Genomic DNA, 22,502 nt, shown 5'->3' with positions numbered 1-22,502 from the left:
CGCTATTCTACAAAAGGTACGTTGACGATACCTTCGCGCTTTTTAAATCCAAGTACGATGCTGAAAGGTTTCTTCATTTCATTAATACGGCACACCCAAATATAAAATTTACTATGGAGTGCGAAAGTGATAATAAACTACCATTCTTAGATGTTTTAGTCTTACGACAATATGATCATTTTAATACTTCAGTTTACAGGAAGGGAACTTTTACAGGATTAGGTTCAAATTTTTATAGTCACTGTTTTTATGGTTTTAAATAAATTCTTTATCCACATTACTTCATCGTGCCTTCTCATTGACATCTAGTTGGGAATTTTTTCACGAAGAAATCAACTTTTTACGTCAATATTTTACCAACAATTATTTTCCCACTACACTTTTTTTCACGGGGTATGTTCGTAAACTTCTTAATAACGTTTTTATCCCAAAAGTCTCCTTACCTACTGTGCCTAAGCTTCCATTTTATGCAAATGTACCTTTAATCCATGACAAAAATTTCTACGATGCACTAAGAAAACTCATATTTGATTATATACCAGCTATTAGATTTAATATCATCCCAACAAACCCACTCAGTTTAGGTAGTTTGTTTAAATTCAAGGATAAACTTGACCCTTTGATGACCTCATGTGTTGTGTACAAGTTTAATTGCCCTAGATGTAATCTGGAGACCTACGTGGGATCCACACAGAGGTTACTGAGGGTCAGAATTGATTGCCATAAGGGCGTTAGCTATAGAACTGGTAACAAACTTGCTAATCCAGAATTTTCTAATATCAGACAACACGCTAATAAATGCAAGCTGAATATACAATACAAAGATTTTGAAATATTGGGACGGGCACCGAATGGCAAACTACTGACAATTCTGGAATCCTTGTTTATTAAACAGCTTGTTCCTCAATTGAACACGCAGTCTTCCTCGACAACTCTTTACCTAACGTGAGCTGTTTGCCGCCGGTCATTTCTGGTTTGTTCCTTCTGACTTCTGTCCTCCCTTTCTCTCTTGATGGTTGGTTCTGCTAACTAGTTTTAATTTTTTTTTATCTTGTCTTTTATAATGTATTATGCCTTTTATTTGTAATTTAGCGCCTTTAATATTAATTTTATTGTTTTATGTCTTTACAGCTCGAAAATGAAACCTTTGTGTTTTGAAACGTTGTAAAAAAAGTATTTTAAGGACCACCTGAGATGTACTATTCCTCCTTACAAGTCTTCTATTTTCGAGTTACTAGTAACCGCCATACTTCAGAACGCTATATACATATATATATATATATATATATATATATATATATATATATATATACACCGTAGCCTATACATCTTGATATAAACCTATTCAAGGTACAGATCCTAAATTTACTTATAAGTTAAAAAGAATATTCTTGAACACTTTTCCTTTCTGAAAAGTAACCGTTTAGTTCCTTCGACTTAGAACCAAGTACGCCTTTATTGCATCGCATTGTTGCAACCAGCGGTGCGGTGCAATGAACACCCTGCATTAGTGCAATCAATAACATTACTTTCCAGGTCGATGTATTGAGTGCATTGTAATTGCCAGGTATTGCTGGGCTATTCGAAGTTTCTTTGACTTATTATTATTATAATTATAAAATTTCAGTAGTTTATCAAGAAGTATTGTAATGTCTAACCATCCCTATATGATATTAACTAACCTCTCGAAACGGCGACCCCGACTAGGAACTGAGCTGAGAATGAGGGGATTCAGAAATAATATCACTTTAGCTATTTTCAAATTAATACCGTAAAGAAATAGAATCAAAACAACGAATGATTCTAATTTGTCACAAAACGGCTGCAATATTTACAGTCGCACCAATGAAAAATTAAAATACGGAAAAAAATATATGTAAATTGGAAGTTTTTTTATGTAGATATGTGAATAAAATAACGAAACCTATAATATAAAATTAAATTAAAAAAAATAATCAGAAAAAGGTGATACTACTGAAACAGAAGTCGATGATGATGGGTGAACGAAGCGTTGCCATACGTGTGGTGGCCTTTTTTTTATTTTTTTTTTTCAATCAACCACGGGGCAGAGATTAGTGCATTATAGGTGACAATCACGCCAAGAAAGGGAGGTATATAACTCTCTCTCTCTCTCTCTCTCTCTCTCTCTCTCTCTCTCTCTCTCTCTCTCTGTTGTCTTGCGTAGTGACCTCAGTACCTTGATATGCCTCGACTGTTGTGGGTTACAACTGAGATTGGAAAAAAAATTATATAAAATGTATCAAAAGCGACTGATCTGTAATCAGTCGAAACGTATATACCGTCAGTATATTTGGGAGAGTGTTGACGAGGCAACCTGAATTTCACTCGGGTGGAACCGTTTATAAATAATCTCTCTCTCTCTCTCTCTCTCTCTCTCTCTCTCTCTCTCTTCACGTTCCGGAGGACAAGAGAGGAACCGCGTTCAAGGTCACGTCAATCGATAGGCTCGTTCGCTAAAACTGAGCTAAAATTGTACACACACACACACATACACATATATATATAAATATACGTATATATATATAATATATATATATATATATATATATATATATATATAAATGTATTCAGCTACAAATGTCCTTTAATATCTAATTCGCTCTACCTTGGAATTGATATGTTTAACATATATGAAAATATATTAATTGCCGAGGCGGTTTAGAGGCGAATTGGATAATTTAAAGGACATTTGTAGCTTAATGTGATAGTAGGTATATGAATCACGGTAATGTGATATGACTCATATATATATATATATATATATATATATATATATATATATATATATATATATATATATTCGCTATAGCCACACTTACAAGTCGCATCTTCAATGCTGACATATTTGAAGTACATAAGAAATCACTAAAAAAAAAAATGCTATACCTGTATTGGAAGAGTTGTGTGAAGGAATTGACTTGAATCTTTTAGAATATCTTTAAATAAATAAATAAAAGAGTCCCGATTTCAAATGGCTAGTGTCAACTTTTCGTAGTCACTGCTTATATCAGCTTCAAATAGTTTCGGACTGTCAAGTGTCAAGTGTCAACGTCAGTCAGTCTCCTTACAACCACTGTACGGATGGGATGGTTCTCGTGTGTCTTGGCAGCGTTTAATGTAATTTCATTAATCTAATCATTGTTCTCGTCGTTGGTTGTATGCTTCCGATGTGATACGTAATAATTTGAGGTCCGGTGTTTTGACGTGTGAAACTATTCCCTTTTAGTGTCTTCAATTCTTTCGTGCCATATATGTTTTAAGTGCGAGTTCATATGCGTGTTCCAATGTGCTTGATTTCTAAATGCATTATTTATTAGCTGCACAAACTTTCCCTGGAACATTACATGGTAGAATGACAAATTTGTTATACTGCATAAGAATATTCTCAAGGACACGGGAGTTTTTGGTGATGCCCTAGTCAAAAGAATGCTCGAATGTTTGTTTTAATTCTATCCTTGTTACTACTCTATAGATTAGATTCATAGTAGAGTGATTACAATGATTACCATTAATGTTGTTGCTGTTTTGAGTGTTATTTTTGTTAAGTCAGCAGTTAGGCCTAGTACTTAACACAGCATGAACTATTAGTATAACCAAGACGAGGGTTCCATAATACTGAAAATCACTTGGATTCACGTAGAGAGAGATGAAGCACTGAAAGAATGATCAGTCAAAATGAAGTGCATTTAAACAGTTTATAATGCACGTAAATATCCATCTCATTATCATTATTTAAACACTCACCTCAAAGTCGCCTAGATCATAGGCAGACCCTCTTCAGTTTTAATACTATAAACAGAGCTTTTCTATCCTTCTCAGACTTAAACCATAGTCCTTTCATTATCAACATATTTAAGCACCGCAGTGGCGTGATCGGTGTGGCCTTGGCCTGCAACCTCGCTGACTGCGAGTTCGATTCTCGGGCATTCCATTGAGGTGTGAGAGATGTGTATATCTGGTAATGGAAGTTCACTCCTGATGTGGTTTGGAAGTCACGTAAAGCCGTTGGTCCCGTTGCTGAATAAGCACTGGTTCCATGCAACGTAAAAACACCATACAAACAAACCAATCAACATATTTCCTCTAATTCTTAACTTTTCCCTTTACAGAGGAACCGGTGTCTGGGAGACCCTCCCGTCTAGGGGTCGACACCCTATCCCGCCCCAGCACCCAAGAATCCGGGAGAGGCAGCGCCGTTCTTTCACCCCGTCACGTCCTTTGGCTCTCGAAGAATGGAGAACTGCTCGGAGATGGCGGGGGCGTCGGGGGAGACAAGGGGGTCGTCAAGTCCCCACCTGTGATGAAAATAAGCCCCCAGGTGCCGAGCTTCAATGGAGGTTCTATATTCGACTCGTTGGATAGCTTCCGTCCGCACGTTAATGGCAGCGATGTGAGTTTATTCAGTGTATGTGTAGCTGAAGGCATGACCATACCTAGAGAGGGCCTGGCATCAGACATATCTCAAGCCCACTAGACAATGAAAACAGCCTTAGTAACGTGAAATAATTATTGTTCCTCTTTCAGATCTCATAATACTATAATGCTTGTTCATGTATATCCTCCACTGAAAATTGTTCATAACTGGATTATTAATCATTTGCAGAATGTACCTTTCATGCTTTTATGCAGTCTGCTTCTTTTGAAGGCTTTTTAAATTTCAGAAATGCATAACCAAATTTTTTTTTTTTGTCAGATGAAAAATGGCCTGCAAACTCCCCTCAGGGCACATGCAAATGGCCACATTCCCAATGGCATGTCTGGAGGACTTTTGAATGGTCATACTCAAACGAATGGCAGCATTCACAATGGCTCTGTACCTTTTGGTATGCAGGGGAAGAAAGCAAGCAGTGTTTTTGACATGGATGCTGACATTGACATAGCCACAATGGCAGCACAAAGGGATCAGCTTCGAGGTGCCAGAAGTGTGCGAGGAATGATGGCACCTGTTATGAGTAAAGAGGTAGATTATGGAAGTTTTTCATTTGTACACTATAAGGAGATTTGCTTGGATACTCTTCTACAATGTGCTCATTTAAAAAGTTTAATAACCTGTTTTTATTAGATTAGGCATTTTTATCTTCATGGGCTTATTTAATAGTACTGTATAGTGCTTGGAAAAGGAAATTTCAGCCAGTTATATCCCACTGATCCAGTTTTCTTAATTTCTTAAAATTGCCCGTAGATTTATGTAAATTTTTTATGGCTCAAGTGAATTTAGGCTTCAGTAAGTAGTAACTAACTTGTATTGTTTGGCAGGAGGATTCAAATTCAAGAAGTGCGACCCGCAGATTACAGATGTCAAGGCTCCGAAGCGAATCAATCCACGGCAACCATGAAATTCCAGAAGAGGATGAAACTGGAATATTTCCACCTCCTTCTAGGGGAGGACTGGAGGACAGAGATGTACTTGGAAGTTTGACAACAAGACGGAACATACTGGATGGGTTGCAGGGGGTGAATTACAGGGCCCCTGGAGACTATTTCACAGATTCAGAAAGGCAAGGGGATATTATGGCACAATCCATGAGGAGGCAAAGTCTCAGGGGTTCAAAACTAAGCCTCAGAGATGGACTCTACGGGAACTTTGACTCGGCCAGTAGCTCGCGGATGAGTGCTGCCAACAGCTCTCCAGATGAATATATAGTGTTCAAAGATGAAAGTGAGGAAGGTAGTTTAGAGCGGAAAACCAGAATTCCTCAAAAGTTTATCCCCAATTCTCATGAAGACATCCAAATCTTGAATCTTCAGGGTTTCATGGATCCTAATGCTTACATGAACAATGCAGGTGGCACCAACAAACGAAAAAACAAAAAGAGAAAGGGTAAAAAATCAAGTGAAGATGGTAAACTTGACAACGCCAAAGAGGTCAACAAATCCAGTCAAAAGCCACGCAGGAAACGATCCCATCGCACTTCAAAAAATCAGCTAAGTGATGATGAGGGAGAAATGGTGTTGAAAGACATTGATGAGCTTGATAATAAGGTTGCAGGTCTGGTATTGGGGCCAAAACATATAAACGAATCACCAGGAAGGCCAATAACTTTTGAGGAAGCGAGTGATTTGAAAACACTGTTGATGGGTAGTCCTGCTCAGTCATTGCCAAATGAATGGAAGATACAAAACTTCAAACAGAATCCAAATTCTAATCTCTCATATGGGCTTATTCAAAAGAAGGTAAAGATTTTAGGATAAGTGCAGTATTTATTCTGAAATATTACTTGGTTAAATTAAACGTTATTGCATAAGATTTGTCTGGAGATGTTTTGAAAAACATTTTATCCACAGGGTGGTCCATGTGGCGTTCTAGCTTGTGTTCAGGCTTATATGATGAAAAATTTGATATTTGGAAGTGCCATATCCCCCAATACAAGTCCCATCAGTCCCTTACGGCCATCGCAACGTGAATGGTCATGGGCCTTGGCGACTTCAATAACGGAAATACTGTGGAAGGCTGGACAAGATCAGAAAGCTATACTTGCACTGTAAGTACAGTATACATAGTATAACAAAAAATAACTTGTGGGACATTGTAGGTACTGAAAAGAGTTGTTGACTGTAAACATCTTATTTAAGTAAAATGATTAAGGTTTGCACCCACCCCCATTTCCAATAAGGAATTCAAAAGCCTTTGTTGTTATATTTTTTTAATTTTGGAAAATAAGTTTTATTACATCCCACAGTAATAGAAATTTATATGAAATTTAAGTTAGTTCTAGTCATAACTCTTTTGCATGTTTTTCAAATGATACTGTGCTGTTACAACTTACAGTTACTGTATACTTTTACTAAATAGGTGCATTTAGTACTCAAACAGCAGTGTTGTTACGGTATTGAACTATACTAGTGTTAATATGTGCATTTAGTATTTTTAAGACTGAATGTTGTCACTTTACCTTATTTGGTAAATATTTAAATTTTTTCCTCGTGTTTCCTTCTTGTGATTAAGTCAAGTCTTGTTCCGCAGTCCTGGATCATTCCCTCACTTTACCGAGGAGGGTGTTGGCAGATATAGCCGTGACGGTTTAACGGAAACCCTCACCATCCACGAGTATGTTGAACAGCACCAGTTGTATGATGCTGTTACCAATCACCTCCCTGCTTTCACCAATGAAAGTAGTGCTGGATGTGTTGTCCTGCTCCTGTCGGCCTTGTTGAGTCGTGGAGTTGAAAAGTGAGTTGTTCAACTGTTTATAGTAGTATATTATGGTCTCTTCTTTTACTTTGAAATTTAGTTTTTTAATTTTGATTTTTAAACACTATCATGCTGATAGGCAATTATGAATGTTTGCTAAGTTCATGGTTTATTTGATAGAAATACTTCTCATAGACCACATAGACATTTAGGACAAAGGTTTTTCATCTTGACATGTAATAAGAACATATGTTTTGAGAAATATGTGTATAAATTTTGTTGCAGTAATTATAGATTGATATTACTACTGCTCTTATTAAAGTTAACCAGAGAGTTAAGACTCTTCGATAAATTAATTTCATTGGTAATGCTCTGCTGCATGAGCATTTTAGAAAGTATGTACAGTAATACCTGGCTGTCATGTGTTGGTACCAAGACACAAAAGTCGAAAAAGAGCCCAAGTCTAGTGAGCCTTTTAAAAATGAACGTAGACACCCTATAAACCCGTATAGTGCTAATACATACATCTATAATGGGCTGTTCAGTAGGTAAGCATGTTTACTGCCTTTTTGATAAATTTATATGTTATATGGAATATGAAGAAAACTAAAACAGAAAATTACATATGTACTGTATACCTGCCTAATGTGATTTATTGAGAATGATTGTGTCACAATACTGTAGTCCATCTCAAGCTTCAAGAAAGTTACGGAAGCAATCCTTTCACCATTATATTTCCAGTGGAATAGTAGCTTTATGGTTAAGCAGCATGGGCACAGGAAACGTTTTTGTGTTGTTAAACATAAATTCAGCACAAATAAGACGCAGCAAGTAACATACACACACACACACTGGAATTTACTGTAAAGAACTGGTGTTTACAGAAAAAATTACTGTTGGTCTCATAATTTGAACTTTACTCTGAGAATTCTGCATTTGTTGCTGCTGAATCATGTTATGTTAGGTCATTGTAACATCTTAACCTAGCAGACTTCTGTACTTACAGTTACTATATGATTATTCTTTCTCATGCTACCATTTTGGATGTTAAATTAAATGTCTAGTGTCAAGTGCAGGTTGGTTTAGGTTAGGAATCATGTGGAGTTGCTGTAAACTATTATGTAAAAAATATTCAAGTGCTGACGATAATATAATGGTCAATGTTAGTACTTTTAATACACTGTTGCTTATCAGAAAGGTTAGACCTCCAAAGTTTCTATTAATCGGAGGTGCTGCTACCTCTTCCACTGGTTTGAGTTAATGTTTAACATAATTTACTAATAGTTATTTACCATTGTCAGTGTCAAAACAGATATGGATGCTGGGGGTGGCCATCTGGTAAATGTTCATGGGTACTCTTCGCAAGAAATAGTCAACCTTCTAATTACTGGACATGCAACCACCAACACATTCAATGGAGAACAAATTTTAGGGAGTGATCCAGAAGAGAGGGTTGTTCTACACGGAATTCAGCACAGATCTGAGATTGGATTTCTCTCATTGTTTGAACATTATGATTGCTATAAGGTGAGGAGGAGAAATTTATCAGTATTTACCTTTTTCGTATGTTTTTCAAGTTTATTCTCTTCTTGGTATTTACCCACAAAAATTCCTAAGACCAATACTATAACTTTATGCTGTGCATTTGTGTCAAGATCACTTTGATTTCATTCAAAGCATTTTTCAGTCAAGAAAATTGTTATGGAAATATTGTCTTCTCCACATTCAAGCATAAACTGTTATTTTTATTTTAATCATGCAATTGGGTAGGTATAAAAATGTATTAGTTAAGTCTTGTAATCTCCCACTTTTTCCCCGTCATCAAGTTCAAAATGTTATAATAATGAAAGCTTTCAATTATGCCTCAAATCCGTTCAGTAAATCTTATTTTTTTTTTTTATAGTTGTGCTGTGGTGGTTTTACGTTCTCTTGGGCAAGAATATAAATACACCTCATACTTTAAATCATTCCTTTTTATTTACACATTCTCTTGGGGCAAGAATATAAATACACCTCATACTTTAAATCATTCCTTTTTATTTACACATTCTCTTGGGACAAGAATATATACACCTCATACTTTAAATCATTCCTTTTTATTTATACATTCTCTTGGGGCAAGAATATAAATACACCTCATACTTTAAATCATTCCTTTTTTATATACACATGTACTTAAGACTAACCTATAACCTTTACAGTTCCAAGTAAAAAAAATAATGAAACAATTTCCACTTTCAATTAGATTTCACTCAATAATTTAATGTCTTCCAATTTAATATGGCAATTTTAAAGTTAGATTTATTATAGGCAAACACATTAGGATTCCCATTTCATAAAATAACACAATGAATAAAGTTGTCTACCTTTAAGGATGTTATGGTCTACTTTTAATAATCACAAATTAGTCAAAAATGAATTCCCTAACTCCCTTTTCACTACAGTCGGCTAACCATTAACATAGATAACATGAAAAGCTAGACTTTCAAGAATAATCCCAATAATTCTGTCCTTTTTCCATAAGGACTTACGAACCAAACCTTTATGGAGAGAGTGCATTCTTCCAGGCCATTATTTCTCATTACTTGTTCTTGGGCTGCAATGATGAATCAAAGCCAATGGTTTTTGCCTTTGGTGAAATGGAGAGCACAACATTCATTCCACAAATCTGGAAAAGTAGCAAGAATTAGTGGGAAAAGTTGATAGGCAAAGAATACAAACAAATAAAAAATATTACAGTTAAGCATACATATACACTATTGCGTAAGTTAGAAACATTCACACATTCCTAGGAAAGCTTTGAGAGCTAAAATTAATGCTTATTTTGCATTACTGTGATAGATTTTACATGAGGATAAAGTAAATATCAGGGTATTTACCTGTAAAATTCAGAATTTTTTTTCTTAAGGTGTGTTTATACTTTTAGACAAAGTAACCGGAATCTTTGGATATTGTAAATATATTGTTGTAAATATGTACATATATGTATGCAAAACAGTGTAAATATATATTTGTATGCAAAACAGAACAAAGAAACTGAAGAAAAAGGTACATACACATTGAATATAATGGTACAATTGGATCAATAGATCATATACATGACATGCATCACTAAATTTTGGTCTGTTCAGCAGTGATTTCTGCTATCTTATGTTAATCTTCAATAGTCTGAATAGTATTTATTCTGTAGTTTAAGGTGAAATTTTATTTCGACAGGTTGGCTCATATCTGAAGAGTCCCCTGTATCCAGTCTGGGTTATATGTTGTGAAAGCCACTTCAGTGTCATCTTCAGTCGGGATACACTTGTAACTTCTGACATGCCCTCCATTGCCAGTTTTGACTTATACTATTATGATGGTTTAGCACTACAAGAAGATGAAATTCGTCTTACTCTAGGTAAGAAAATTTCTTATATATACAGCAGCTTCGTTCTGCTCATTTTTTGTGCTAGTGAATACAGTAGACATTACGAAAGTTCTTGTCAGTTTTTAAGGTCTTCCATCAATAAGGTTTTTTTTCAACTCCTCAGAGTAACATTACAGTCATACAGCATCAATAACATCTTGTGGCAAAACGAATACTCAGTTCTTGAACTTGTGTCAGATATGTATTAGCGTTAGTGAAGATAATGAAATGCCAGTGCAATTGTTTCTATAAGAGTAATCAGTTTTTAGTTAATTCTTTGATACACTGTTGTAATAAATGTAATAAATCTAGATAACCAAAAGCACAGACAGTAACATATTTGGATGCATAACAAGCAGCACAGTTGGAGGTAATGAGATTATGCTAATTAGAGAGCTAGTCAGAGATCAGTGGCTTATAACTTTTAAAATACTTTGTTCCAGTGGGTATACAATTGTTACCATTTAAATCCTTCAGCATAAGATGGAATAGTCATAGAATCTTGTCAATTCACTTGATAAGTAGCTTGCTATCATTATTTCCCTTTCACCTCCTTTGTATGCATTTATTTTGCTTTTCCTAGTGTCTAGTGGTTTTATTTGGGACAGATAATGATGCACTCCTTGTTTTCTAGGCAGTTTTGCCATGAAAGTAGTGCCTTGCTTCAAAACAGTTGGTTTTTGGGGTTGCCTCTATACTTATCTCCAGGATTCCTGGGACCCCACCTTCAACCATGCTGTGTTGTTCAGACCCTTCCATGCAAAGGGTGAAGACACCTGATGCTGAAGTTTCACATTTAGTGAAACCCTTGATAGTGTGGTGTCCCAAACAGCCTGCACTTCAAAAGCCCAAAATGGAGGCTTTAATTGCCTTTCTCTTCTTAGAAAAAAGGGGAGCCTTCTCAGTTCTTTTGTGCCCCCCATTCTCTGGCCAATACAGGAGGGGAGATGGTAAAAAGGGTGGGATTGTTGAGTGGCGACTCCCATCCTCCACCGTCGCTAGTAGGATGTTGCCTGTTACGCCAAAGTAACAGCAACAGGGAATGGACCTTTGGGTCACATCATTCATGAGATAGATCCAAGCTTTCTTCAAGAATGTTCATCTACCTAGTTCTATGACACCAATACTGTCTCAAACTTTTTCTCCAGGAAATCTCAGGTTTTGGTGAAGATAGAAACAATGATGAAGAAAAGAGCTATTGAAGCTTAGTTTGTTATTCTCCAGGTTTTACAGCTACCTTTTCCTCAGAGAAGGCAACTGAGGTTTGGAAAGCTGCTATTGACCTCTATGTTAAACAATTATTTGTTGCATTATGGAAACCCTGCATATAGTGCGAGATGCCATTAGAGAGGTTAAGGCAAGGCTTTTGTGATAAGACCTGCAGATGTATACCTTCAAGTACCCTTTCTACCCAACTCAAGGGCCTGTGCTTTGGACTAGTGACCTTTTCTCAGGTGTTAACTTGGCTTGGATGTTACCTGTAAATCTTAGCTTGGGCATATTTGAAGGGTAGTTGTGTTCTTCAGTACTTGGACAATGTTTATTTCTGGGTTCCTCCAAGGTGACAGGGATTGTCTGCTGGTTTTTGGTCTCCATCTGGGACACAAGATCAACTGGTTCAAGTCCATTCTCATTCCCAAGCAGTAGATGAAGCATCTGGGCATGCTATTAAGACCTTCCTGGTGGGCTACCATATGAACAATCTCGGTCATTAGCAGCACTGTTTGGTGCAACTGTGTTGGGTGGAGTCACCTTTTGGGTCCTTCAAGGAAATACAGTAGCTGGCCTGAAGGATTGAAACTACCAAGGGCTCTGCTTCGTGTCTCTGCTACATTGCCCCAGTGAAGTGATGGGAGTCCCCCTGCTTATGGCAGCTGAGGAGGAGGAGGAATGCCAGCCTCTTAATTCTCCTTTCCAGGATGTGGCTCGGAATGGACTGTGAGAGTTGAGGTTGGGCTGCTGGTCTGGGTTTGGAGAAAACTGGCTTCCTCTCGCCCTTAGAAACAAGGTTTATCCACACCAAAAAGTCTGGCCACAGCATCCCTCAAAACCAATGGAGTTCTGAAAGAAACTTCATAGTGGATTAGAGAATCTTTGAACTGAATACTGTGCATCTGTCAAATACCATAACTGAGGAAAAGTGAACTTTTCAAAAGTTTAAATTTTTAAAGTTTATTATTTTGTACACTATTCCTAATAAAGATCTTGGATCAACAAATGTTTCGTACATAGTAACAAAGACTTTTATTTTCCAGATTTGGAGAAAGTAGAAGCTGACACAAATGTAGTACCCCCTTTAGAGCTATGCATCCGCACTAAGTGGCATGGGGCAACGATTGAGTGGAATGGAATGGATCCTATACTATAGACGCAGTAGATAGGAGGTGAAGCCAAACCGTTAAAACTTGATACCTCTGGAGTAAAGAATAATTTAATTTTGAAATATTTCATTGGTCTTCTGTCCATCACTTGACAATCTTTCCTTTTGGACACTTGAAAAGGTTAAGTAATATTTAACTGAAAATATTAAACTTAATTTTGTGAAGAATTTTGTAAACCTCGAGTGAACACCATCCATTTCTCTTTTGTGGTAAACTGTGAAGCTGTATCTATAATCTGTTCATGTATGTGAATAGTTGTTAATGAGCTTGTGAAATAAAAAAAAAAGTTTATGATCTAAAATATATCTTTTGATATCACGTATATCTCCAATATGTAAAAGCAAGAAATGAAACTTTTTTTAAGATGAAAATGCCAATGCTAGTTACGACAATCTGTACACATTACATAAAGTGTTGGCTTTTAACAGGTTTAGTTTTTCAGTTTTCTGTAAACGTGCAACGATCCGTCCAATCTATTCCTATAATGGTAACATGTAAATTGTTGCGAATTTCGGTATACGCAAACTAGTTGGGTCATTTTGTACACAACTATCATGAAACTATCCAGTCCTTTGTCTTGACAGAAAAATTCCTTTAAACTTAGTTGATTTTCATAACACACTGGCCTATTACTACTTTGGACAAAGCGCATTTTTGTACTTGACAAAACATGAAATTAGACATGTATGTATGTACTTAAAATGAAAATAGAAGCGAATATTTATAATTCTGTAAACTTTTCACTTTCTCTACTTACTGTGAATAATCTGAAATGTTCTAGTCATTTTTCTTGTACTAACCTTCTCAATGTTGTGCACTGAAAAGAATTTTGTTCATGTTAATTACTGGATAATTCAAATAAAGGCTATTGTAAATGTCATGCACAATACAACGAAAATGTTTCTAAATCATAACTTGTAAATTAAATTAACCTTTTATGTGCACAATCTGGTAAGTTCAGTACAATTTCATGTTACAAAAAACAAAGCAAAATATCAAGTGGCTGTAATTTATAAGTCATTTGTTTGCAGTTGCTGTGATAAGTTATTTCTGTAACTAGTTCCGTCCTAAAATTACAAACTGCATATGTTAAATAAAATATTTATTGATATTCTTTTTTGTATTCCATACTTTATTTTCATGATAAAAAAAAAAAAAAACTTTCTAAAGGCATGTCTTGGGGCATGTATAATCTCTGTAAACAGGCTGCAATGAACAGTAATGATTCACACCATTACATATCTCATTGGCTAGTAATGAAAACATGTTAATTTTGCAAATTATGTTACTGTACATACAAAAATTCTGGGGTAAATCTTCAATGTGAAAATTACACAGCAAGATTGCTGGAGTATACTGTGACATTGGAGAAAGTGATGTAAGAAACAGTGAGACGTAAAGTTGACAAGGTACTAGTGAAAGGATAATTAGGATAGTTATTGCAGCACAAGATCTAGAATAAATGCAGTGGCAGGCATATTAAAAGTTTCAGAAAAGAACTGGTGTTCATTAAGGACCCAAACCTACATTCTGTTTGTCACATTAGTGAAGGATGTTAGAGAGTGCAGAAGAAAAGACATTGGGAGCTACTGTATGCAAATTTTGTAGCATTAGCAATGGCATAAGAGGAAGAGGTTTTTGAAATGTTTCAGGGTTGGAAGAGTGGAACAGAAGGGCAAGTGAAAATTGACAAGGTCAACGAAGGATGCACAGAAATATGGCTGTGGATGTTTTGACAGGTGTCAAGTTATTATTATTAATAGGTGTTAGTTTTTCCAGACCTCTGAGTCTCAAGTAGACTCTTCTCGGGCTGGTTCTCAGGGATCAATCCTGAGAAAAAAAAAAAAAAAAAAAAAAAATTAGACTTTATTTGAGGAAACCCGCCTCTTATTTAAAAAATTTATGATTTTTATAATTGAAAAATCCCTGCTTTCCGCAAGGATATTTTTCATTTCCGAACTCCGCAGATAAATAGATCTTTGCTGGGCCCAATTTGGGCACTCAACAAGCAAATGCTGTACTGTCATGGGTGTTTGACATCTGTTACATTTCACTGGGTCAGCATGTGGTGTTGACAGGTGTCAAGTGAAATCTATACTTCTTATAGAAAGACGAACAGCATTTGTGTGCATGGAACTATCGGCAGGAATTAGTATTAGCTTTTGTCACTATTTGCATACAAAGAATGTGAAACAACAAAAATTAAGGACGGAGGTGGCACTCATCAAGTGATTGACGAATATGTTGAAAATTGGTTATAAAAACTTGATTTATTTAAAAATAACCTGTCACTGCCTTTAGTTTTCTGAATGCCCATTTGGTCGTAACCTAACCTGATAATAGAATGCTTGACACCCAAGTATCTGTGAGTTTCTAAATAAGACCATGACTCTAATAATTCAAGACACTCAAATCTTTACTGCATTCTACAAAACTAGTGAAAAAAAAAACTGTACGCCATGAATCATAGCTAATGTTTTGATATTTAATACACCATAGTCTTTTGCCTAATCAATATGATCAAGGTACATGTATTATTGATGAGTGTTACTTACGTTAAATGGATGAAGCCTTTGTGTACCAGACTTGACGTTTTTTCTTGTTGATTAGAACTATTCATGTTGGAGCCAGGAACGTGTTTCTTGGGAGCAAATCAGGCCAACCATACCAGGCATCAGCAGATCCTAAACCCAGAAATTTGTATCCCTTGTCCGTAAGATATTCTGTTAAATAATCGATCCCTTCCGGGATGTGAGAAACTTCGATACACATTAATCGAAAGGTCACTTTGTCCCAGGGAATTGTCTTTAGTATCTGTAAGAAAAATAAGACACTATAATATATTACAATTTAGAGTTAAGTTTAGCACTTATGAGTCATTGCCTTACAGTGTGAAACTTGTCTTCATTAATTATAATTTTGGCAATGCATTTCACATCAAAATCTTATATAATATCTACACTGCTATTCTGTACTTGTGACATTTAGTATCTTGGCCTTTATTTTCATGGTTGAGTAATTCACTGCACTGACAAAAATACTAACTTTAACCTCAAACGACTCAATATCCAAAGACATGAAGTCAACAACTTCGACATTCAAGGCTCGAAGAATAGAGTACAGGGGAATGCCCTTTAAAATGATGCCTTTGTCACTCAGGTGGCTACTTGTTCCCAAGCCAACTGCAGGCCTGCAAAGTGGAAAGTTTTAGTGCTCAATACTGAAAGCCTTAGCATAAGAAAAAACTAAGGTCAGAAGCAAAGGCAAGTTACTTTGGAGATCCATCTCCTTTCTTTTCATTAAAGCAATCTTTTTTTTTTTTTTTTTTTTCACAAACTTTCTGAACAGCTGCCATACATACAGAATATAATTGCCTTTTATATCACCACTAAAGACAATAAAGTAGGGCAAATTAACCTTACTTTTAAATGACAAAGAATCTTCTCACTTGGAAATTGAGAAGATTTTTGGATAATGTTTTGTGTTTTATGAAAATTCTCGAACTGTGCATACAATAATCCAAGATCACAAGCCTATTTGTCATAGCACTTTAAGTGCACCATATAGCAACCAATAATAATTCAAGCATTGCACTGCATATGCTACAAGATATCATAAAAAAATTACCAGGCAATATTAACACTGGGCTGGCAGGGGCAAATCTACTCACTGGCTAAACTGGCTTCTCTTCATGCTGCTGGTCTAGTCAAACTTGTGAGGTTGAGAGTCAGATGTTTCAATGTAAATCAAGATTTATATGTTATGAAATGTAAAATTGGTTTAAAAAAGTTAAATCACAAAAAAATTTCCTTTTGCGGCATAAGAATGAATAGAATATGTACAGTGGATAAGAATATACTTTTCAGACTAACAGCATAACAAATCTGCAGGCCTAACAGAAATCTGAAAGTCCCTCCATGTGGTAGGTATGTTTTGATTTTAAGAGTCAAAACACCCCAACTTTGTTCAAAAAGCCCAACTATACTGTAGTAAAAATTTGCTGTTACACTGAGCTACCCTTATATCGTCATGGCCGCTTGCTCCCAAAGCAGCCACAAATAGTTAGTTCATATTGCTAAAGCATTATGTTGACAGACAGACCAATATGTCGAGGGTAATAGGAAATTTCAAGAGGTTAAGAGAACCTTTAGGAAGATAAAAATGGAAATGCTTCAGGACCAGCAGGAAAAATAAAATGAGTCAAAGAAACCAGCTGAAAAAACTAGTCACTTATGAACAGAACAGAATACCCGTATTCACATAAAATGAAAACAGGAGTCCATGAGAATGAGAAAAGTGATTAAAAAAAAACTACACAAAAGGAAAAGGGGATAATACAATAATAAATATAATAATATTTATTTACTGGATTCTGTTCCCTCATAGTTATTTCTATACAAGTTTGAATTTAAACTTGAATAAAAAATGATGTGATTACCTTTTATTGGAAACTGGTCAATTTCATGACAGGCTTGCATAAAAACTGAATTAATATGTTAGATTAACAGTGTGTACCTACAATGACTAAACTTGACCGGTCTTAGTAACATTCATGTTACTGATCAGCAACTTCCGTAATACAAGCTAAGTCAAAAAGCTGCCCAGTCCATTCCTTAACAGACACTGTTAAATAAAGGGTTAGTTTGTGTAGGTGAACAGTTGTAAGGAATATTTTACTATAAATACTGCAGCCATTGGCTAGACTATTTACTTGTGAAGAAATACTCACTCAAAAGTAACATAAGAAGCATGAGGGGTAGTTGAAAGAGCAGTATTGATAATATAGGCCTTCCTGTTTTTCCTCTGAAGCAACTTGTAAATTTCTGGCAGTGGTTCTATCAGCAGTCCCCTCCATCCTAGTCTTCTCTCAAAGAATAAGGTGTTGCTTAAAAATTCACCTTCTGATGCACCAGCTTCAATGTAAAATCCATCTTCCTGCATTAAAGTTGATGGAATTATAACATCATATATACTTTTAACGTGTAAAGAGTTCTAATGAGGGAGCACTTTCACCTGCAATCTGCTAAGATTCTTAATTTAGAATGTACAAACAATAAGTCAATGCAAAATTGCGATAACAATAAGTAACACAAGTAATTATTCAAAAGGAAGGGAAAGTAAATTTACTCACCATTCCATTAAGTGTTTTGTTAGCAAACTCGGACTGGTTGTACTGTGAATAATGAACCATCTCAGGATGATAAATGTTATACGGATGTGGTGAAGGTGGTTCCAGTAGTTCTCTGCGAATATAGCCTATAAGTCTAGGGTCATCCTGAGCTGCTCCCTACAATTAAAACAATCACATCATTTACAGCAGCTGCCTTGAGTGTGCATGCCTATGCTAATTTCCTTAGTAAAAGCTTCAAATATTTACAGCAATTTCCATTTCTACTTTGTAATATCAAGAATTTTCAATTTTTACGCAGATACAACACTTTTAAGTAGGTATATACTTTAACACAATCTTAAATGATAATGGTTAGTGGGAAAATTATGGAGCAAATAACTTTACCTCTAAGTGATATTCTGGAATAAAGCAGTTGCGCAGTGTGTCAGTATCTTTGATAGAATTCCCATCTGAAACAAATTTAAGCAGAGGTGAGTCAAGCAGCATGGGTAACTAATCAAAGAAATAAGAATAAAATCAAATTAATCAAAGGCAAAACAATGAGTGCATGGGCATTGGAATTTTGAGAAAAAAAAATTGTCATTATTACAAATAAAAAAAATTCACCTATTGACACGTTCATAAAATAGTTCTACTTTAAATGTAAAGTTATAAGGTCTATGGGCATTCAAAACCATCCTAGTTATTTCATGATCAAGCATTCTGGTTCTTGTGTCTTACAAGTCCAGTTATCTTTGTCATGCGCCTAATGTAACAGTTAAGTAAAGTGCAATGCTACGGTGGGTGATGGCAAAGTTAACTATGTATATCTTTTATGTATAGAACAAAAATAGTTGTGGTTATGACTCACCTGCTTTTATTGTGGCATATTTTGATACAAAATAGAAATTCAACAGGATACTCATGACTAACAAGAAGATGACATTCCTACGAAGTCCCAGTATGTGCATCTCTCTGTAAAGTGAAAACAAAATTATATGAAAAGCAGTTCATAGCAGAGTCCGCTTTAGCTCCTGCAATAACTAGGACTTAAATCGAATTCGACATGCCAACAGGGTATGTGTTATTCTACAAAAGCTTGAACTGTCTGTCTTCAGGCTCAAAACTAAGAACTGATAATTGCAACACATTCCACACACACTACTATACTGCATTCCAAATTAAGCTTGTGTAACACAATGGTGTAAAGTATGGTTTATCAAGGGCATTGGTGAATGGCTTTATACAAACATACAAATAAAATTACAATGTTTATTTACAGCACTTAATAATAACATATAGATAGCAATGACTTCTGGCTGATTGTAATTGTGTAAAGTGGTCCATCAAAACAGTTCCTCTCTTGAAGTGAAACACTAAAATTTTGTTAAACTGGAAGCAACTTTAGTCTTCTTATCTGTCTGAAGACTGGATATGAGACTTGCCTTACCTTCTGCCTTGTTCTCCCTAGCTACACTAACCAAGGGCAGCTAAATATACGATTGCTTCCAGACATTCCAGCCAATTGACTATGATCAAATTTGACATGCCAACAGGATATGGGTAGTCTACAAATGCTTGAACTGTCTGTCTTTAGGTCAACTTGGCAAACCTGATAACACAACTTTTGAGAAAATCTCGTTGAAGTCTGCTAATCGTAGTATCACTATATATTCTAAAGTTTGATACTCCATCAAATGCCTTCTGTTGGGGTTCCCTCCACTACGCTATGTTAAGTTGTTCCTTCTTCTATAGGTTGGTCAAAGCCCGTCACTCAAAGGTGCAGTACGATCTGCGTAGTTGTTCACAAAATTCCTGTAGTGGCCTGTCGGTCCCAGGAATGATTTCACTTGTCTTGGCCTTTGGTTGTGATGCACAATGGATTTCCATTAGCTTTATTTCATCCATTGCTAACCTTTTAGAGATGACTCTGTGTTCAAGGAATTATACTGTAGTAGGCTATATCTGAACGAACACTTGAAAAGTCAGACAGTCGGCCCTGCTTCCCTCATTCGTTTCAACCGGTTAAGTCCTTGAGTAGCCTATCTTGATATGCCCTTCCTGGTGATGTATTTGTTAAAACTGCTGTCCACAAAATGGTCAGCGGTCAGCGTTCTTACCTCTAGCTAGTACCTTCCTCAAAACCCTGTTTAAAAGTCACTGCTGAGTTCCTTAATCTTGACAGTATCATTTTGAAACACCAACATCTCCTTGCCTCTGTGAAAGCTGTCTGTCTTCTTCAAAGCATCTTCCATAATAAGCTAGCCTACGCATAATCGGTAGGCTAGAAGACCAAAACCCCTAGGCTACATACTATTAATCTGGGAAACGCAATAATGGAAATCTTGCTTTATTCCAAATTGCTTAAGTCAAAACCGCCGGGTTCCAACCTCTCCGTCTTCGGTAGATAAGTTGATCGTATTGGATCGTGTCAGAAGAAGTGTCTTCTATGGGAATTTGTTTCACTCGGTGGGAAGATTGAAGAAATATTCTCTACAAAATTACGAGGGTAATTCCTTCCACTGAGTGTTCTCTAGTAATATAGTAAATTGTATAAAACGGGCTGTTAAGCACACAATTCTTCCGTGCGCATAACGTGTTTTCAGACTTGTGCCAGAAAATCCAAAGGATTAATAATTGCTTTGTAAGTTTAAGTAGGCTAGTTAAATTCAAGTAAGAGTAATTTAGGTAAATGCAATTAATCAATTAAGGACTATGAATAAATTAAACCAAGGCGGGCCGGGCCGGGGCCCGGGGGGCGGCGGGTTGCCAAATAACTTGACATCCAAACCGCGGTGCAAAGCCTCAAAAGTCGCGGCAGTTGCTTCAAAAGTAGCCCAATTATAGTAACTTAGCCATCATTAAATTGGTACTAAAAACTATTGATATGATATTCTATAGAAATAAATTAGGGGGGCGTGGATCGAAATCAATCAACTAAGCTTTTGTAGAAGAGTATAATAACGAAAAATTTATATAATTTTTATTCAAAAATACAGAAAATAAAGCCGTATATTTTTTGCAAAATTAAATACTAGTTGAATGACATTTAACAAAATTAAAATGAGCAAAATAAAAAGAAATAAAGAGATTTGTTGTTCATTCAACATGATCATAAAATTAACTAGATTGTAGTGCTTTAATCATAGTTTCATTTGGCTCAAAATTTGGACATTGGCATTTTTTGTCCTCCCCCTCTTGAGTATGCATGGCACTTCTTATATACAAAATTGCCGTTAGGAGGTCATGTCCCATTCTGTTCCTGAGGTCCGTTTTGATTAAATTGACCTGGCTAAAAACTCTTTCTACATCAGCATTGCTGATAGGAAGACATAATATCTTCAAGGCAAATTTGGCCACATTTTTAAATGCCCGTTCTCCGCCTGCATCTTCATTCTCCAACACCTTACCCCAGAATTCAACAGGATCTTTATGGACTGTTTCACCCCAGTCCCCAAGATTTACCTGCAGTGTAAAAATATAGAAAAGTGTTTTTATTACAAGTACAGCCTTTTGCACAATCCTTCATTACTTCACCAATATGATCAATAGAATTGATTGATGTATGACAAGCAATGCATAGTGAAAGTTTCAAATCTGTAACTTTTTTTTATTGTGATCTGTTTGCTTGATTTGCTGAGAAGATGTACTAGCAAAAAATCTCTTAACATTACTTTCTCTTGCTTTTATATATGCTTTATGTGTGCCAGTATTAGAATGCTTGATTAAATCTGAATGATGGGCTCTTATAACCGTGTTACAAAACCGACACTTAGCTTTTGTTTCATCTCCAGGAACACTTCTAATCCAATCTTTCAAAAGTTCCTCGCTCTCCCATTTTGGGTTATAATGTCTTTTTATATACACTCCAGTTGCACTTCTTTGGCATTTTGAACTAAGTCAACCTTCTCACTGAGTGGTAAAGATAAAGCTGATGTCTAACTAGTGAAAACAGTGAAGTCTTAAAGTCTTAACTGGCAAACGCCATATAGTCTACTCTATAAGGCGTCAGTCAGGCGTCAGCCTGTCTGGTATACCAACTTACAATTTTTCATCATTATGGTTTAAACTGTCTGTGAACTATTGAAATTTGAAATAGAATAATCGATCTACATTTCCACTTTGAAATTATTATAAAAGAAATTGCATTTGTAAAGACCATTTAAACAATTTATTGGCGCCGCGGTTTATTTCTTCCAGAGTAGCCCAATTTCAGGCAAGTAGCGGTACCCTTTCATAACCCGCGGCAAGGTGTTCAAAAGTAGCCCAATTGGGCGGGTAAACCGCGGGTTTGGCAACACTTACCAAGGCCATAAAATTCCCAGGGCAGTTCAGTTTGGTCCCAGAATTCAATTAACTTTCGACTCGGTTAAAGTAAAATTAAAGTAAACTACGTAATCCCAAATAGTAATGCTAAGTAAACAGACAGACCTAATTTTGACTAAATTTTCT

General features: G+C 36.0%; 2 protein-coding genes across 8 annotated transcripts in view; one reads left to right on the top strand and one right to left on the bottom strand.

The window, feature by feature from the left end:
• Positions 1-22,502, top strand: part of LOC135212931 (uncharacterized) — a 98,955-nt gene that overhangs the window by 55,832 nt on the left and 20,621 nt on the right. Inside the window, exons 3-10 of one of the 2 annotated variants that reach the window (XM_064246670.1) lie at positions 4,131-4,411; positions 4,715-4,981; positions 5,278-6,195; positions 6,307-6,503; positions 6,986-7,192; positions 8,455-8,680; positions 10,370-10,550; positions 12,815-13,241. In XM_064246670.1, the coding sequence (XP_064102740.1) occupies positions 4,131-4,411; positions 4,715-4,981; positions 5,278-6,195; positions 6,307-6,503; positions 6,986-7,192; positions 8,455-8,680; positions 10,370-10,550; positions 12,815-12,927 (2,390 nt within the window). In that variant the 3' untranslated portion in view covers positions 12,928-13,241. Of the gene's footprint in view, positions 1-4,130; positions 4,412-4,714; positions 4,982-5,277; positions 6,196-6,306; positions 6,504-6,985; positions 7,193-8,454; positions 8,681-10,369; positions 10,551-12,814; positions 13,242-22,502 lie in introns of those variants that run through there. The other variant, XM_064246671.1, reaches the window with a different exon arrangement.
• Positions 9,174-22,502, bottom strand: part of LOC135212932 (protein Star-like) — a 48,385-nt gene continuing 35,056 nt past the window's right edge. For 2 of the 6 annotated variants that reach the window (XM_064246672.1, XM_064246677.1), the window contains exons 2-8: positions 18,922-19,025; positions 18,456-18,520; positions 18,072-18,227; positions 17,670-17,875; positions 15,986-16,130; positions 15,496-15,754; positions 9,174-14,770 (exon numbers count right to left, since the gene is read on the bottom strand). In XM_064246672.1, coding sequence (XP_064102742.1) covers positions 15,557-15,754; positions 15,986-16,130; positions 17,670-17,875; positions 18,072-18,227; positions 18,456-18,520; positions 18,922-19,025 — 874 coding nt within the window. In that variant the 3' untranslated portion in view covers positions 9,174-14,770; positions 15,496-15,556. Of the gene's footprint in view, positions 14,771-15,495; positions 15,755-15,985; positions 16,131-17,669; positions 17,876-18,071; positions 18,228-18,455; positions 18,521-18,921; positions 19,026-22,502 lie in introns of those variants that run through there. The other 4 variants (XM_064246673.1, XM_064246675.1, XM_064246676.1 and 1 more) reach the window with 4 other exon arrangements.

The sequence above is a fragment of the Macrobrachium nipponense genome, chromosome 42, assembly GCF_015104395.2.
Source record: "Macrobrachium nipponense isolate FS-2020 chromosome 42, ASM1510439v2, whole genome shotgun sequence".
NCBI lineage: Eukaryota > Metazoa > Arthropoda > Malacostraca > Decapoda > Palaemonidae > Macrobrachium > Macrobrachium nipponense.
This window is presented reverse-complemented; position numbering and strand designations above follow the sequence as displayed.